At 39.2% G+C, this 18,020-nt stretch overlaps 2 protein-coding genes across 3 annotated transcripts; both read right to left on the reverse strand.

Annotated features, from left to right (window-relative positions):
- Positions 1-991: 991 nt before the first annotated feature.
- Positions 992-14,003, reverse strand: zgc:153615 (uncharacterized protein LOC777747 homolog). Its single transcript, XM_067454301.1, has 7 exons — positions 13,848-14,003; positions 12,695-12,813; positions 5,060-5,177; positions 4,766-4,966; positions 4,482-4,605; positions 4,184-4,277; positions 992-2,554 (listed from the first exon to the last, which is right to left on the reverse strand). Exons 1-7 carry the CDS (start codon positions 13,875-13,877, stop codon positions 2,464-2,466), a joined length of 777 nt encoding a protein of 258 aa, XP_067310402.1. The 5' UTR covers positions 13,878-14,003; the 3' UTR covers positions 992-2,463.
- Positions 14,004-14,172: 169 nt separating this feature from the next.
- wu:fi34b01 (uncharacterized) lies at positions 14,173-16,617 on the reverse strand. Of its 2 annotated transcripts, none has more exons than XM_067454300.1 (4): positions 16,397-16,617; positions 16,117-16,297; positions 15,884-15,999; positions 14,173-15,807 (listed from the first exon to the last, which is right to left on the reverse strand). In XM_067454300.1, the coding sequence occupies exons 2-4, from the start codon at positions 16,250-16,252 to the stop codon at positions 14,356-14,358; spliced, it is 1,704 nt and encodes a 567-aa protein (XP_067310401.1). In that variant the 5' UTR covers positions 16,253-16,297; positions 16,397-16,617; the 3' UTR covers positions 14,173-14,355. The 2 variants fall into 2 exon arrangements, with proteins under 2 accessions (XP_067310401.1, XP_067310399.1); XM_067454298.1 differs by having other exon boundaries at positions 16,117-16,266; positions 16,397-16,540.
- Between the last annotated feature and the right edge of the window lie 1,403 nt (positions 16,618-18,020).

The raw sequence follows: 18,020 nt of genomic DNA on the forward strand, positions 1-18,020 counted from the left end.
ATTATTATTATTATTATTATTATTATTATTAAAATACAAGCATGTTTTTAACAGAAAAAGGTGATTTTATGAAATTATAAGCTTAAAAATGTTTTATTCCATGTGAGTTATTCACTGTAACCTTGATATTTCCTGCTTCTTCTTCCACGAGGTCGTAATGATTTTTTTAAAGTATAAATATGGTAATCAACATTCAGTTCACAATTTTTTATATAGTCCTTTTCACAGTACATGTTGTTTCAAATCAGCTTTGCAGAAAATACATTTGTCTACATTACAATTTAGAGTGATCTTAATGAGTTTATCTTGCATTAAACTAGAATATTCTGCTTTTTCACCTTTAATGTCACATTTCAAGTAAAATAGTCACATTTCCTCTCTTTGGTGATTTTAAGTATGAAACAGTAAGCTTTCCTAGTATTGTTATTTGGAGGATTTTTCAAAAAATATTCATAGAAAATCATGAAAAGTGTTAACAGAGACCATATTTGAAAAGTTGTCATGACTTTTTTTTTTTTTGCAGGTGACATCGCATTTCCTGGAAATGCCTCATTACCGAGTTTACATTATACAACTGGACAGGCCGTCATCATTTTGTTTACATTTTATGATTATACTACATTTACTATACATCCCCATATTATTGATTTTGTAACCACAAAATTGAACAAGAGTGGAAAACCCACTAAAAACAACTTAACTGTTTTTATTTTCCTTATTTGTGATCATTTGGTAGAGCAGACACGTCATATCTTCTGTAAAAAGTGACGTAATATTGTGGTGCGGGGCAAGGGAGAGAGTCAGAGTGTAGCGCCTCTGGCCACAAAAAAAAAAGGAAGTAGAACTACCGGTACTCGACTCTGGGAACTGTGTTGTATGCTAATACTTTACCAAGTGCTATTTTTTCATGCACCATTGTGTAAAAATTCTCTCGAGATACAAAATGTAGATATGAAGTGAACTCATAGAGACAGAGAGAAAGAGAACGATATGGTTTTTACACAGTTATTTTCTTTTATTGCATTTTAAGAAGTTTCGTTTTTGGGACTGACCTATTACAAACCACAATGACACTTGTTTGGTGTTGAGCTCTTCGTCCCTTGTGACTGCGCAAAACAGTTTTGTAGATGAAAACAATGCCATGTCATACTGCCCCATATTAAGTCATTTATTTGACCATAACTTCCCTTTACTGTTCTGTGCACAATGATATACAGAATGGTGTGTCACTGTTAAACTGGAAACGCCACATTTGAAAAAGTAAGGAAAATAGGCATTTTTAAAGGACTGACATAATAGTTCTTGTAAACACAAGGAATAAATGTTTCCCCACACCAGGCAGCTTCAAACAAATATAATGCTAACATCATCCTAATATTCAGTTTTGGTTATGTTCTCTGAGTTTTAGGTAGGAGAGCTCAATTCCCAGCACTTCAGTCAGTGCAAACTCTGTTTCAGAGTAAAACTAGAGAGTAGAGGAAATCTGTTCAAGGAGAGACACTAAGCGAATCCAATAATCTGCACAGAGAAGCAGTAAACTATAGTTTAAAAGAGTCTTTGATATGGAAATTTCTTACAAAAAACAAAAGGTAATTGTCACTTCATCTCACAATTTAGACTTTATAACTGTATTTCTCACAATTCTAATGAAAAAAAAAACATCTCTGAATTGCAAGGTATAAACATTTTCCCTCAAATTAGCAAATTAATTATTTGGCCTACTTTGTGTTTCTCATAATTGGGAGTTTATGTTGCAAATCTGACTTCATTTCTCACAACTGCAAGTTTATAACTCGTAATTGTGAGAAAAAAAAATCTTAATTGTGAGAGATAAACTTCAATTGTGAAAAAAAAAGTAAATTCTGAGATAAAAGTTACAAGCTTCCATAGTTCAGGGGATAGCTGACTAAAAATTAATATTCCTTTTTTTTCTTCTATGAAAAATAGAGAAATTGTCCATACAATGAGAGTCAATAAGGTCCAGTGTTGTTTTGGACCCCACTGACTTTCATTGTATATACAAAAACAGTTGACCCATTCTTTGAAATATCTTCACGCAGGTTTGGAACAACATTAGATCCATTAAAAAGACGACAAAAACATTGGGTGAACTAGCCCATAGTTGTTTCCTATTAAGGTCCGTACGGAGTGACCTGGTATTCAGTACATCATAAAACCAGCAGACATTCTGCACAGGAAAAGATCCAGCCTTTCAGTGATTGATTCAGCTTGTATGATTCTTTCTGGTGTCATACATTATGCAGGATCAACAGGACTTTCGCAAAAGTGAGTGTGTAACCTTCAGCTAAGGTGCGGGCATGCATGAACACTTACAGCATGTATAATTAACATACATCCACACAAAAGCATGTAACACACATCTAGTTGAAAAAGGGGTCTATAGCGAGGACACCGCTTCATAATATAGTGAAACACAAGTGGTCGGACCCTGTGCTGTTTGCCTCAAAATGGAGACTCACAGCGACCGTGGCAAACTGCTTTGCCTTTTGCCAGAGATTTCTCCATCATGTGCCTCTGCTGGCTATGTGCATGCCTGTTCAAAAACAAGAGAGAAAATATTTTTTTGTAATTTCATCAAAAACTTATTGTAGGATCTATAAGCACCTCTATTATGCTTTTTTCAGATATTAACATTCATGTAGTTTTATAACTGTAAATGTAAAAGGTCTACAATGTTTTAAAGATCAAAGTGCACGATAAATATAGTTATAGATCTGAAAAATGTATATGGCTGAAATTTAGATATGGTAATTAGTGTGTTTCCAAAACATACTATAAGCTGTAGTAGACCAATCAAAATAGACTAGGCTATCTGACCAATCAGAGCAGAGTAAACCAATCACAAGACTTGACTCTCAGAAATAGAGGGAATGCACGTGACATCACCGTTAGCTGGAGTGACTGCGATTAAGCCCTATTGAGTGGCAAAAAGACAAAGAGGTAGTACTGGTTTACAGCGTTAATACAGCGAAAACACACAAAACCAGGTCCGGCGCCAGAAGGGGGGTAGGGGAGTCTTGTCCACGGACCCTGTTCCGAGCTTGAGACGGACTTGATAATAGCGTGTAAATTTCTCACTCAAACCAAACACCTGAAGCTTCTGCTTTAAGAAGGAAAAGCTGCCCATAACCGCTTGTCTAGGATCTGTAATCCTCCGTAAAAATTCATAGCATATTATCAGCGAAAAGGAGCTAGCAAATGATCTAGTGTGTATCTGTATTTGCACTCGTCAAATAATTACATTTCCAACGTGTTTTCGCCTCAGGTGAATAATGTAGCCAATCACAGACATGTTTGTAGATATCTACAACGGAATTGACCAATCACAGGTGTTGAACTTGGAATCCACTCACCACTCGAGTGTTTGTCCAGGCGATGAGTTCAGTTAACACGCACATCTGTAAGTGCAGACATCGTGAAAATAAGAGATTCGTATACCAGCTTCAGTGCGGAACTTTGTGAGATTGCGTTTATTGAATGAGTGACAGCTTTTAGTGATTATAAAGGGAGCACTCTTTGCACGCTGTCTGGGAAATATATTTATTATTTATTTTCTAGGTCTAAAATATAGGCCTATTCAGAATTTGAATAAAACTTTTGTTTTCCATTCGTAACAAGCGGCCACATACACGATTTAATACACTGACCCATCCACATATACAAGCGGGATTCACTCGAAAAATGTGATGACTGATCTGTTATAAATGATCATGTCAAAATCAGGCTCATAAAGATGTCAGGAAAACACGATTCCTGGCTGCATGTCATTATCCATGGATCACTGAATCTGTGGTAAGTTATAAGGAACACTATATCGAGCCCAACCTTTAGTTTAAACTGATAATTGTTTGCTCAACTCGCGGTTTCCTCTAATAGCTGCGGTCACGCAGCAGCTCTTCTGCCACTCAGCCCCAGCGGGAAAGGGATGTCGATGCATTCGCTCTATAGGGGTTTAAAAGAATTTAATCGAACAGTTTCAGACACTGTAAAAAAAAAGAGGTGATGTGCAATGTATATTTTGAGAAAATTCAAGTGTTTTTTGACCTTAGATGCATGTAAATATATAGTAGGAGACCTCCCCAAAAAAAAAATTACATGGAACCTTTACAATAGCATAATAGAGGCACTTTAAGCAGCGTTTTGATTGTGTTTTAGGCCTAACCTGGTAAGATCCTCCACATCTACCAGCATGGCATCCTGCTCCATGTGTAGTTCATCTCTCATGAGCAACAGCTGAACCAGCTCCTCATTAAGACCTGCAGTGAATTACAAATCAAATCAACCTCTTCACTGCCATTTTCACAATGACATGTGTCTTCCACTGGTTGCTGCATAACTACATACAAATAATTAAGAATAAGAAACTGGCAATTGTGTGTTATCAATTAGATTGACTAAAATAAACTAATAATAATAATAATATGAATGGAATGTCTTATTTTGAATATTTCTGTCTTTACCTTGTATCTGAGAATGCAGGTCATTGGTGATGACCTGTAACTGACCAAGACTCATGTCCCTCAGGTCCACAGGCCTCAGATTCCTCTTCATTAGACTCTCACTGATGTGTGGCAGATGTGGTAACTATAGCACAAGGACAAAGAGAAGTCAAGTTGAATACATTGAGGTGATTTTCTATTTAGGAAGCGCTCTGAGGTGATGTGAAAGCCTAAAGCAAGGATAAAATAAGCTTTGGAAAAGAAATATAACAGCACTATTCCTGGACAAGTGTTTTCTCACTGACCAGATCTGCCACGGGTGACCTGCGGTGTAGCTGAATCTGTCTCTCCACCTCCACCTGCATACGAGCCATGGGACGGGCCAAAGCCAGAGCCACACGCGCCTCCTCCTGCAGCCGCCGCTGTAGCCGCCAGAATTCTGAATCTTCTGAGTCCAGGTCTTCCTCTCCTGTATCCCGGTCAGACAGAGATGAACTCTGTTTACTCTATGGAGAGACAGAGGGAAAAACTGCTTGCATAAGTTTCAGTTTAAAAATTTGGAACAACTTTGTTTAATAGACATCCAAGATGCCATTTACCATAGGAGACAATGGGGTGTCCAAGCTGGTCTCTGTCCTGCTGTCCTCTGCATCGCTGTCCCTGTCACTGCTGCTGTCATTCACAAAGCACATCTGTAGATTCACCCCATTCTGAAAGCTAAAAGTGAAGCAAGAAAAGATGAAGGGTGAGACGTGATTTTGTAAGAAATGTTAGCAGGTGTAAGTTTTGGAGAATGCCATAGTACAAAACAGACATTTTTTAAACGTACGTTTAAAAATTAGTATGTTTAAATTGTACTGTATTGTTTTTTTATTATTATTATTTAGTATTACATCATTTTTATTTTACTGCTATTCATTATTTAAGATTCGCACACTCGAAAAAATAAATTACATTTATTTTACTATTTTATTTTGAACTTTTTATTTTTACTGCTATTCATTATTTAATATTGGTTCTATATAATATTATTCTAAAAAATGAAATAAATGTTTTTCAGAAAAATATATTCATTTTGAAAAAAAAACTTTATTCCAAAATGATATTTTATCTTGTAGTTTAAAAAAAAAAAACAGCAACCTATTTTTAGTGTCTGTGAACCACAGTGAAACGCACTTCAATGCTTCCCATGCATGGGAAAGCTGTACGTTAGACTTTCCTCTTCAACTGAAAGAGAATTTTGTGGTTAATAGTATTCTAAGAAAACAGAATATACAGGCTTCAAGTAAGTCTATAATTAGAGCCGAAGAGTTTACTCCTGTGAGACTGGATCTGCGGCATCTCTTGTAAAGTTATATGGTAAAGAAAGAGAATGGTTTTGCAGGGAAACTCATTCAGTTTCATTTAAACTCTCTTTGGACTTTTACCTGGATTTCTAGGAACTTTTTTGAAATGTAGTTGCAAATTGAGAAAAGACCGAAAACAGCAACATCGCACATGGTTAGCATGTGTAGGCTGTGTGTGTGTGTTTCTGGCTTTATTAAAAGAAAGCACTAAAATGAATAGCTGTACAGTACATAACATAACAGTACATAACTATGTATATAAATTAGCACCACAGGTTCATTTGTCATAGGTTTGCTTTTCATTCCCTATCAGCATTCAGACTATCCTATTTACATTGTTCTAAACAATGTAAAAAATAAATTAAATAAATTGGGGAAAAAAAGAAAGAATAAAATGCCACAATTAGCATTCCCACTCAATACTTGGACCACAAACATGTAAATACAAATTATAGTACGTATAGTAAGTAAGTAAAAGTATAAATACTAATTAAAAGTACTTAAAGGGTTAATGTATTATTAATTTATTATTATTAAATGACCAATTACCATACCAGTCCAGTAAGACCTCTGTTCATATTAGGAACACAAATTAAGATCCCATCCTACAGTGGTTCTACAATAATTTTATGACGTGATGAGAATATTTTTGTGAAAAAAAAAATAATAATAAAAAAATAAAAAATAAAAAAAGACTTCTTTACGCCAGGCTTTGTGGCGTTATGAATCAGTGTATCGAATCATGATTTGGCACTCCGAACCGCTGATTCGATACACTGATATATAAACCTCTAAAGCAGGGGTCCCCAATCTCGGTCCTGGAGGGCCACTGCCCTGCCGAGTTTAGCTCCAAAAGCTCACTAAACTCACCTAAAGGATTATTAGGAACACCTGTTCAATTTCTCATTAATGGAATTATCTAATCAACCAATCACATGGCAGTTGCTTCAATGCATTTAGGGGTGTGGTCCTGGTCAAGACAATCTCCTGAACTCCAAACTGAATGTCAGAATGAGAAAGGTGATTTAAGCAATTTTGAGCGTGGCATGGTTGTTGGTGCCAGACAGGCCAGTCTGAGTATTTCACAATCTGCTCAGTTACTGGGATTTTCACGCACAACCATTTCTAGGGTTTACAAAGAATGCTGTGAAAAGAAAAATACATCCAGTATGCGGCAGTCCTGTGGGTAAAAATGCCTTGTTGATGCTGGAGGTCAGACGAGAATGGGCCGACTGATTCAAGCTGATAGAAGAGCAACTTTGACTGAAATAACCACTCGTTACAACCGAGGTATGCAGCAAAACATTTGTGAAGCCACAACACGGACAACCTTGAGGCGGATGGGCTACAACAGCAGAAGACCCCACCGGGTACCACTCATCTCCACTACAAAGAGGCTACAATTTGCACAAGCTCACAAAAATTGGACAGTTGAAGACTAGAAAAATGTTGCCTGGTCTAATGAGTCTAGATTTTTGTTGAGACATTCAGATGGTAGAGTCAGAATTTGGCGTAAACAGAATGAGAACATGGATCCATCATGCCTTGTTACCACTGTGCAGGCTGCTGGTGGTGGTGTTATGGTGTGGGGGATGTATGATCTTGGCACACTTTAGGCCCCTTAGGTGCCAATTGGGCATCGTTTAAATGTCCATCCATTTATGACCACCATCCTCTGATGGCTACTTCCAGCAGGATAATGCACCATGTCACAAAGCTTGAATCATTTCAAATTGGTTTCTTAAACATGACAATGAGTTCACTGTAGTAAAATGGCCCCCACAGTCACCAGATCTCAACCCAATAGAGCATCTTTGGGATGTGGTGGAACGGGAGCTTCATGCCCTGGATGGGCATCCCACAAATCTCGATCAACTGCAAGATGCTATCCTATCAATATGGGCCAACATTTCTAAAGAATGCTTTCAGCACCTTGAATCAATGCCACGTAGAATTAAGGCAGTTCTTAACGCGAAAGGGGATCAAACACAGTATTAGTATGATGTTGCAAGTGCAAGTTGTTATTTAGTTGTTGTTTTTTGCACACAAAAAGTATTCTTGTTTCATAAAATTATTGTAGAACCATTGTAGTGATATTGGCTTTGTAAAAACATCTTTAGTGCCTTTTATGGGTCTTGAGAGAGGAAATGACATTGTGGCCAATGAAGGCCTTTCTGAGACATCGGATTAAAAAAAATATCTTCATTTGTGTTCCGAAGATGAACGGAGGTCTTACGGGTGTCGAACGACATGAGGGTTGGTATTAACCCATTTAATCCTAACCGATCACAAAATTGACCATAAAAAAATGTTTTATTTCTAAGGCTATAACATTGTTACTCATTGATCTATCTATGCATTTCCAGCAGATATTAAAATAATAAAGGGCCTCAATGAAATGTGCAGTTTTGCATATTTACTGTAAATTGTCACGACCAGAGCTGTTTACATCACGAGAAGAGGATGGCAGCAAGAAAGCTTCCAAAGAGAGGGATAGTAAAGTATGTTAACATAATGAGGGAACATAGATTTTTGCTACACATCATGTTTAAGGTGTCTAGTATTGATATATGCATTTGCAATTACTCAAATTTGTTTAATGTGGTCATAGAACTCAAACATGTCAACGGCAACAATAGTGACCGGTGGGATAACCCATTGTATCTACATGCTAATACACATAGGCTAACTATTCTACCTTACTTTCTGCTACTAAGCAGAAAGTAAGTGAATCTATCTAACTTTCTACCTAATTTTACACACACACACACACACACACACACACAGAAGACTAGCTAGCTAGCTAATTCTGCTGCTCCCAAGGGCCTCTAAGCACCCGAGGGTCCAGACAGAAGCCCCAAGGGCCTATAAGCACCTGAGGGTCCAGACAGAAGCACCCAAGGGCCTCTAAGCACCCAAGGGTCCAGCCAGAAGACGCAAGGGCCTCCAAGCACCCGAGGGTTTTTGGGTGAACTAACCCTTTAAGGAGCACATTTTTGCAAAAAGATTATTATGCAGATTAATTGATGACATTTTCACTCTCTGCAACATCTTTTCATCTCCACATCAGCATATCGTTCTTAAGAAAATGTGAAAAGTTGACAGGCTCCCTTTCAACCATTCCAAAGTGCTCTAAATATGAAATGCAAACACACCAGACTAAAATAGCAACAAAGTAAAAATGTTTCCTTTCTGGAAACAAAGAAGAGACTGGGGGTTGAGTACCCAAGACATGAATTATACGGTGAACAAAAATTATAGGTTTGGTATGCTGCAATGATTACAATTACACCAATCATATTGTTTTGGTCCCCATTTTGCTGCCCAGACAGCCCTGACCCATCAAGGCATGGACCCCATCCTCAAGGTGTGCTGTGGTATCACCACCAAGATGTTAGTAGCAGATCATTTAAGTACTGTGAGATGCGAGGTAGGGCCTCCACGGGTCAGACTTGTTTGTTTAGCACCTACTTTTTAGACTATGTGGTCATAAAAATAAAAACAGGATGCCCCCCCCCCCCCCCCCCCCCCCCCCCCAAAAAAAGGGAGGGGTGTAACCCCGGCATCCTGGCCAAATTTGCCCATTAACCGCCGTCCATTATGGCCTCCTAATAATCCCCCATATACTGATTGGCTACATCACTGTCTCCTCTCCACCATTCAGCTGGTGTGTGGTGAGCGTTCTGGCACAATATGGCTGCCGTCGCATCATCCAGGTGGATGCTGCACATTGGTGGTGGTGGAGAAATCATGTTCATGGATGCGGTTATTAATGTTACTGTAGTATGAAGCAGAGCAGGACCGAGTGTTGTGGAGCGGAGCGCTGCTGCTGGAGCGATTTTTACACAAACACGTCTCGCGAGCATCAGGACTTATTATGACGGGACGTGACAGTCGTCGGGCACCCGCGCCATTTCTGCTTTTCCGGCCATGACTATGAGGTAACGCAGCTCTGTTTATCATATTAGACACATTTGACAGTGCTTAAAATGATGTTATGACGTTACTCTGCAAGTTCGCTCGGCGGCTGCTGTGACATGTTCACACTGCTAAGAGTAAAGCGCTTCTATCAAATAAAACCGGAAACCGAGGGTAACTCAGATATGACTCAATTGACAGGTGACTCCCTCAGACACTATGCTAAGACATCCCGGGTCCTTGGTTAAAATAGCAATTTTCTCACAATGTACAAATAGTTGGAAACATTTGAGATATTGTAAGTACTCAACTGAACAAAATATATAACACTGGCCTAGTGGTTTTTGGATATATTACATACATATACATGCACTAACATTTGTATAGAATTTATGTACAAATGGCTTTTGTTTACATTTTAAGTGTTTTTATGATTTAAAAAAAGCAATACCCCACCCGTTGGTCATTATGGTACTTGGTACGGGGGCCCAGCAAGATGGTTTGTACCCAAGGCCCAAAATTTGGTGCTACACCGCTGCGTATACGCAACATCTGAGGGTAGTAAGCCTTTGAACTGTAGAGGCACGATCAACACTTTACTTTAGAAGTTTTAAATATGGATATTTTTCTTACACAAACAAATCAATTCACTTCCAAAGTCATTTATTAACCCCCTGGAGCTGTGAGGAGCACATCTTTTGATGGACAGATACATTTTTATAGACTTCAAAAACAGAGCAACAATCATTATAAAGCTTGGATTAGCCATGACTTTTATAATATAACTCTGATTTTATTTTTCTGAAAGAAGAATGTCATATACACCAAGGATGACTTGAGGGCAGTGTTTCAAACTATTTTCCAAGGAAAGTAGCTAAAGCCGGCCCAAAAAGTCGCTCAATGTTGCTAGATAACGTCATGTGTCAATGAGCATATCCATGACATCACGCAGTCCTTGCGTTCAGTCTACCTAACGTATTTTCTTTCCTAATCCGTGCTCATTTACTGTATTTTAAAATAATCTAATACAGACGACTTTCTAATAAATGTTTTTCATTTGCTATACCTTTTTGTCATACAATAGGAGTATGATTACACATTTTTTTATGTGTAAAATCTGAATTGAGAAACTGGATGAACTAAAGCTCTGTGATAGTGAGTAATATAAGTGATAAGCACAAGAGAAGATTGGAAACCAGCAAAACTAATTTTGTTAAATATAAAACAAAAGCAGCACATAACATTAAGTGGGAAATTCGTGGCAACCCTGTGTGCTCGCGTGTACCTCGCTCTCAAGTCTGTCAACTGCTGTCTGTGTATGTTTACCGGCATGCGTGTAGCTCCTCTCAGCCATTCACTGAATAGGGACGCAGAGAGAGGTGTGTGTGACTGCAGAGGGGAAAAAAAAAAGACCTCGTGCTCGCAGAAAAGTACTAGAAAGTATATTTGTCGCTAGTCGCTTTTTTGGGGGGAAAAAGTCGCTAGTGGGGTCTGAAAAGCCGCTAAATATAGCGACAAAGTCGCTAAGTTGGCAACACTTCTTGAGGGTGAGTAAACCATGGGATAATCTTCATTTGAGTGATGGGCCTTTAAGGCCCCCAGAAGTCTAGGATCGGCACTGCCACCCACTAACAGGTGCCGTGATGGAGATAATCAGTGTTATTTACTTCACTTCATAATGGTTATAATGTTATGCCTCATTGGTGTAAAAGCCACCTGATGAAATTTGGTTTCCTTCTTTGCCACAGTCACCTTTGTCTTGCTTAGTTGGGGTTTAAAACACAATATTCAGTAATAATATTCTAATCCTAATATTCTATATCCTTATCATCACATGCATCTTTTTGACACGGTTCTGTCCAACTTAAAGGGATCGTTCCTAATTTTTAGGTGTACTATCCCTTTAAAAGTGAGGTAAGTGCATTCTGGTAACCTATGTTGATTTCAAATCACCAAAACAAACATGCCCCTATTTTGACAGCTCCGCCCCACATATACATAACCCAGGCAATGACTAGCAGAATCTGCTGTGCCAGCCAGCCAGCCATTGGTATGATGTCATAAGTGAAAGCAATGTGTGTTACTATGGTAATCCAGTTTGAATGTTCAGTAAAAAGTCATTCCTTACATCCCAAAAACACAAAAGACTGTTCTCATGAACATGAGCACGAACATATAATTATGACAGTACTAGTGGGTTATATCGGTCATGAAAAGAGGAACCAAAGGAAACAAACATATATTAGGGTTTTACTTGTCAGACACATTTTGGAAGCTGAGGCTTGAAACAGACAGTGGAGGAGGTTTAGACTCTCCAGGCTCACGCGGTATGGAAACTAATGGCAACATAAACATGACACATGAGAATATTAAAGCAAAAGCCAGCATATATTAGTTTGTGAAACAATTTTTTTTTTTTTTTTTTAGTCGCCTATTGAAAATAAATAAAATATCTTCGCTTCTTGAGTTCTCACCAGCGCTGGAAAGCTGACAGGCCCCTTAGTGCTGATTGGCTAGAAGTTTGCTTTGGTACTCGGCCAAGACACTTTTATAAAGCATTTTTGAAATCCCTGACTGGTTGATTGGAATTTTGTTCCGGGATCAACAAACATGTTAATCCAGGAACATGTTAGACTAGGTGAACTACTGAACTTTATGAATTTTAAAATTCTAACAGAGATAGAATTTTCTAACAGTTATTTTCATATTTAGAGGCTTTGAAACAATCTGTATTTTATTAAGCGCTCTACTGATAAATGTGACCCTACTAAGTACTCATCGTGAAATAAAAATTTGCTTCGTCATCTAGTAGAAAAAATATATTTTCTCAGAACCTTTTAAAATATTTGAGAATGGTTTCATTATAATAATTATTCCAGTATCTATATCATCCCATCCAATGCAGTTATACATGCAATGATCAACATTACATAATACACATCAAGTCAATGATCACAAATGCACACTGACCGTGAGGACATGCAGTTTTTGCTGCTCTTGCTGCAGCCAGTAAAGGTAACCGGTCCGTCGTCATAGAAACTGCCAAGGGCCAGCTTCTGCCTAATGGACTCCCTCTCGTTCCTCTGGGCCTGAGCGAAAACACAGTTGACTTCCATAAATGAAGAGAACTCATAGTGTCGCACAGCAAGTAGTAGGCCACAGAAGACCTTGTGACTATAAGAAATTTTAAAGTAGAGATAATTCGCTCGAAAACATCTACATACAGCGTCGATTGAATGTGTGTGTTTAACAACTAGCTAGATTTCAAGGACAAGAATGTATTGGTGTGGGATTGAGAAAGGGAAGGTACAATATAAATGAACAACAGAGACGGAGAGAAAAATGGAGACCCGAGGCAGAACATGTGAAGGAAGGCACAAGCCCTCGACAAACATAAATATATAATTGCCTGACTATTTCTGGAGACATTTTATTTGTAAGAATAATGTTCTCTCAGATGTGCATACGACACTCATTTTATTGCCATAGCAACTCAGTTGCCTTCTGGTGCTCAGTATGACTAATATTTACAACATGCACTCATCTCTGGAATAATTATAAGCCCCTCTATTGTGAAAAGCAATAACTTTCCCTTCCTATATCCACAGACATACTTATTTCTGATCACTTTCCATTTTTAGGCTGATTCTAGAGCAGTTCCACTGAGAATAACATTTGGATGGAGGAAAATATGGGGCAGAAGAGAGGATTATTCATGAGGCACTTAAAAACCGAAACATCAATAGCTCGGCTTGATGTATTATTAGCAATCTGGGGTTTCCTATGCATTGCTTTTATTATTGTAGGAGAGGTTGCTATTAACATTACAGATAATGCCAAGCAAAAACAGCTACCAAAAAAATAAACCTTGTGTGGGATGGGTTGAATTGGTCCTATTCCAAGCAGTGCGTTTCTTTCAATTTACATCACTGAACTAAATCTACAAGATATTTAACATGCACTCAAAACGTAGTTTGCTTGGTATTAAAAAAATCTTCATTTAAATCTTTAACCATATCATACACCATGACTTTGCAAATATACACACATAAATCCTGTAACTATAAAGCACACTGACGCCACACTTACACCATAAAAATATATATACATAGACCTGTCTTACCTGGTAAACACATTTCTCTTGGTGCACCATCTTTCAGCGCATTGTATAGTGCAGCAGCCAAGCCCTACCTTCTACTGCAGTGTCTGAGCTACACCCTTGAGACCAGCATCACTCACACACACACACGAGAGAGGGGGAGGAGGGAGAGCGCAAGCATGCGAGAAGAGCACAAGCGCCTTGCAATGAAAAAGCCACTTGAAAACAAAAACACCACATTTTTGGCATCAATTTAGCTTGAGCTTTTTTAATAAAATAAAAAAAGGAATAAAGAGACCCAATTGAGAAGTCAGTTACTTTAAATTAAATTGAGAAACTGACAAGGGTATTTGACCATATTTGATTTATGGAGTCATTTAAGAGAATGACAAAATAAAGTAGACACCAGCCTGTTATGAGTAAGAATCACTTTGCAGTCAATACACACACAACACAGGATGCAATCTTTTAAAGCCAAGTTTGCAGCACATCCAAATAACTCTGAATCCCCCCAGTCTTTACGATTTAAGTTTCATGGGAGAGAGTCAGCTGCAACCTCTGACAAGTTCACAAATTGTGGTGCGAAGGGGTCTTTCATAGAACGCAAAGAACTGGGTGGTAAATAGTACCGTGGTTGCTCATTGGGAGGCTGGTTGGCAGAAGGGATGCATTCAGTAGCTGCAGTTGTAGTACATGGTTGAGGGGTGGTCGTTGTAGGTGGCATGGTAGGAGTTTTGGGAGGTTTCACTGGGTATTGCGAATAAAGCCTTTTCAAATAGGGAGGGTATTTGGGGTAATATTTGTACTGAGGGATGGCTGTATCTGGTTTGCCATGATGTTGGTGATAAGGGTAGTAATACGGCCAAAACGCCTGGGGGTATCCCAGAAGTTGAAGCTTTTGGGTTGGTGCTTGGGCAACTGATGTGGTGGTGGGTGTAGATGTTGGAACTAGCATCTCTGCAGGCTTTGGTTTGCCATGATGGTAGTGAGGGTAGTAGGGGTAGTAATACGGCCAAAACTCTTGAGGGTATCCTGGAAGTTGAGGCTCCTGGATTGGTGCTTGGGAAACTGATCTGGTGGTGGGCATAGCGGTTGGAACTGGTTTCTCAGGGGGGTTTGGTTTGCCGTGAGGGTAGTAAGGGTAGTAATACGGCCAAACCTCTTGATGGTATCCTGGAAATTGAGGCTTCTGGGTTGGAGCTTGGGCAACTGATGTAGTGGGCATAGAGGTTGAAACTGGTTTCTCTGGGGGGTTTGGGTTACCATAATGGTAATGAGGGTAGTAGTATGGCCAAAACTCCAGGGGGTACCCTGAAAATTGTGGCTTCTGGTTTGGTGCTTGGGCAACTGATGTGGTCGTGGGGATAGAGGTTGGGACTGGCTTCTCTGGGGGCTTTGGGCTGGCATAATGGTAGTAATACGGCCAAAACTCCTGGGGGTACCCTGGAAATTGTGGCTTCTGGGTTGGTGCTTGGACAACTGATGTGGTGGTGGGGATAGAGGTTGGGACTGGCTTCTCTGGGGGCTTTGGTCTGCCATGATGGGAATGAGGGTGGTAATATGGCCAAAATATCTGGGAATCAAAAGGCTGTTGGAGCTTCCGAGTTGGTGCCTGAATAACAGTTGGTTCTGTGATAGGGCCTGTGGGCTTAGCTGTCGGATAAACCTTTCCAGGATAATGGTAATGAGGGTAGTAGTAAGGCCAAAATCTTTGCAGAAACGCTTGAGGGTACCCAGGAGGTTGTGGTCTGGGCATTTCTTGGGATGTTGCAGTATACTCTTCAGTTTCAGTAGTAGAGGGTTCTGGCATTGAGTCTGCTGCTGAACTCTGCTGTGCATCAGGAGGAGAGTGCGGAAGTAGAATTTGCAGATATGCAGGTGGATTAGGTCCTAGGAAGGTTTCATTTGCAGTTTTAGAAAGCATAGGACAAGAAATGACTGCAGAGTTTCCCTTCCATTGTATCTGCATCACATAACGCCCTCCCTGAAAAACATCATGAACATCCAGGTTGGTCCTTCTAATATGGCCCAATAAGTGGAATTTAAAAAAAAAGCAATACCTGTTGCACAACACCACATCCATCATAGGGTGTTGCATAGACAAGACCTCCATTAGTGTGACTGGTTTGTCCACAATGAGGTGGCAACTCGGTGAGAGATACAGGTGCACCATTATCTGTAATGGGAGCGATATAGAGATTATACATACATACAAGCATAAAGTGTGTGTGTGTGTGTGTGTGTGTGTGTGTGTGGGGGGGGGGGGGGGGGGGGGGGGGGGGTAGCAGGTTACCTCGACGCAGCTCAACTTGAGCTACTTCTGGACCATTAAGTTGCAACTTCATGAGATCGTCACCACACCTCAACATTGGAGACATGGCAACCAAGGCTGCTTCAGAAGAGCTGATTAGTTGTCCTCGAATTATCATTTTCTTCTGCAGCTCTGAAATTTAGAAGGTTTCCCCCACCAAAGACTGAAAAGGCTTTAAAGTTGTACATGTGGAATTCACACTTCATTATCATACAAAACTCTAATGCAATTCTATAATGAAATTAAATCGAGAGCTCATTACCCGCCACACTGACGTCGTCACCGGGGTCAAAACCAGCCAAGGACTCATCAAAACCCTCCTGATCTGGCATTTGTTCTGATATAACTTCATCCCCTCCATCCTTTGTTTCTTTCGTTCCAGATAATTGTTGCAAATTTCGGCACTCTATTAATAAAATGCATGTGAAAAAAACGCACAGTTTTTCCCGTATTTTCGCCATTCTGCTACTTGCATGTTTGAGTGACGTTCTGTTTTAAGCAATTGAAACATTAGGTAAATTAACGCGCAAGTAAACACGCATCACCTGTTCTTTTTAATGACCACGCGAAATCCACCTGCGCTGTTTCTCAATTGCGCCCTTGGTAGTTCACACCTTAGATATGTATACACATCAAGTCAATGATCGCATACATATCTGTGGTTCACACTTGCAAAGTTCGACTCAACGAACTCCCAAAGAAGGGAACTCCCGTTCTTGATAGCGTTGACAGCGTCCTCTGGGCTCTGTATGTATTTTAGACTATACAAAACATGTCATAAAACTCTGCCTAATTTTTATTTAAAAATAAATAAATAAATGTATTAGCTATCTTCACTGCATGCATAGCCTATTTATAAAAACGAAATATAAAACACAACCCTGCCTCTTTTCTTTTACATTTTTAAAAATGTTAAACATGTTAACACAATGTGATTTAGGCAACGTAGGCTATCTTCACTGCATGTATTTATTACTAAACGAAATTTCAATATAAATCAAATATAAAACACCTGCCGCTCTTTTCGTTTACAATTTACTTGTTTTTTTTTTTTTTTTTTTTTTTTTTGGATTGCTTAGCACGATTTTCAAAACAGGGCCAGGAACACTACACACAATTAGCACAACCAAGTAGCAAAACACTACAGATCATTTGCATAATTAAACACTCTTGTAAAAACTATACACTTCTGTTAAAAAAACACACTTTGTTACCATATAAAACATGTTTCACATTACTACTCTATTTGCACAAGTTACACTCTGCTGTGATAAACACTTTTAGCACTTCTACTTCCCTATGATTGGAGCAGGCTACCACCAACAAAGTACAAATATAATGTAAATCCACCAAACACTACACAAGATGTTGCAGACTGAAGAAACTCGTTTATTTCAACACGCCCAAAATGTTGACATGGACATTCATAATACTGTAAAGTGTCACTTTACACATTCTACTGTAAGTTTACTGTATAAAAAAAAACGTATTGTCTCTTCGCCTAGCTGGATCTGCCCAGAGATTTTCATCAACTTTGCAGGCAATGTTGTCATTAGCAAGACACCTTGGAAAGAAACATCTTGAATGACGAATCCATCCTTGCATTGCGGCTCCTCCGTCTGGTCAAAGGCCTCCTCCTCGTCATCTTACTCTTTCTCTGACTCATTCCATTGTGCTTAAAGACCGATGAACTCACCTGCTGCTTTTTAGTGCTTATAGCCTACACCTGATTGGTGTGTCTACAATTAAGCAAACAAGTGTTTGCACAACTAATGACTGTGTTGAACCAATTGGTTGGATGGTGCAGTAATTTGACAGTCAGTGTTTTGGTATTGCTAGGAAGTGACTTCATGATAGATTTTTGTGTGTAATGTATGTTAAGTGTG

The sequence above is a fragment of the Pseudorasbora parva genome, chromosome 9 (genome assembly GCF_024679245.1).
Source record: "Pseudorasbora parva isolate DD20220531a chromosome 9, ASM2467924v1, whole genome shotgun sequence".
NCBI classification, from domain to species: Eukaryota; Metazoa; Chordata; class Actinopteri; order Cypriniformes; family Gobionidae; genus Pseudorasbora; species Pseudorasbora parva.

Coding starts and splice junctions, on each gene's coding strand:
- zgc:153615 (XM_067454301.1), bottom strand. CDS start 13,877: ATGGTGCACCAAGAGAAATGTGTTTACCAG. Junction 12,814..13,847: donor AAGAGAAATGTGTTTACCAG/GTAAGACAGGTC, acceptor GTTTTCGCTCAG/GCCCAGAGGAACGAGAGGGA. Junction 4,278..4,481: donor CCTGCATTCTCAGATACAAG/GTAAAGACAGAA, acceptor AATTCACTGCAG/GTCTTAATGAGGAGCTGGTT.
- wu:fi34b01 (XM_067454298.1), bottom strand. CDS start 16,466: ATGCCAGATCAGGAGGGTTTTGATGAGTCCTTGGCTGGTTTTGACCCC. Junction 16,000..16,116: donor TCAAGTTGAGCTGCGTCGAG/GTAACCTGCTAC, acceptor CTCCCATTACAG/ATAATGGTGCACCTGTATCT. Junction 15,808..15,883: donor GATGTGGTGTTGTGCAACAG/GTATTGCTTTTT, acceptor GATGTTTTTCAG/GGAGGGCGTTATGTGATGCA.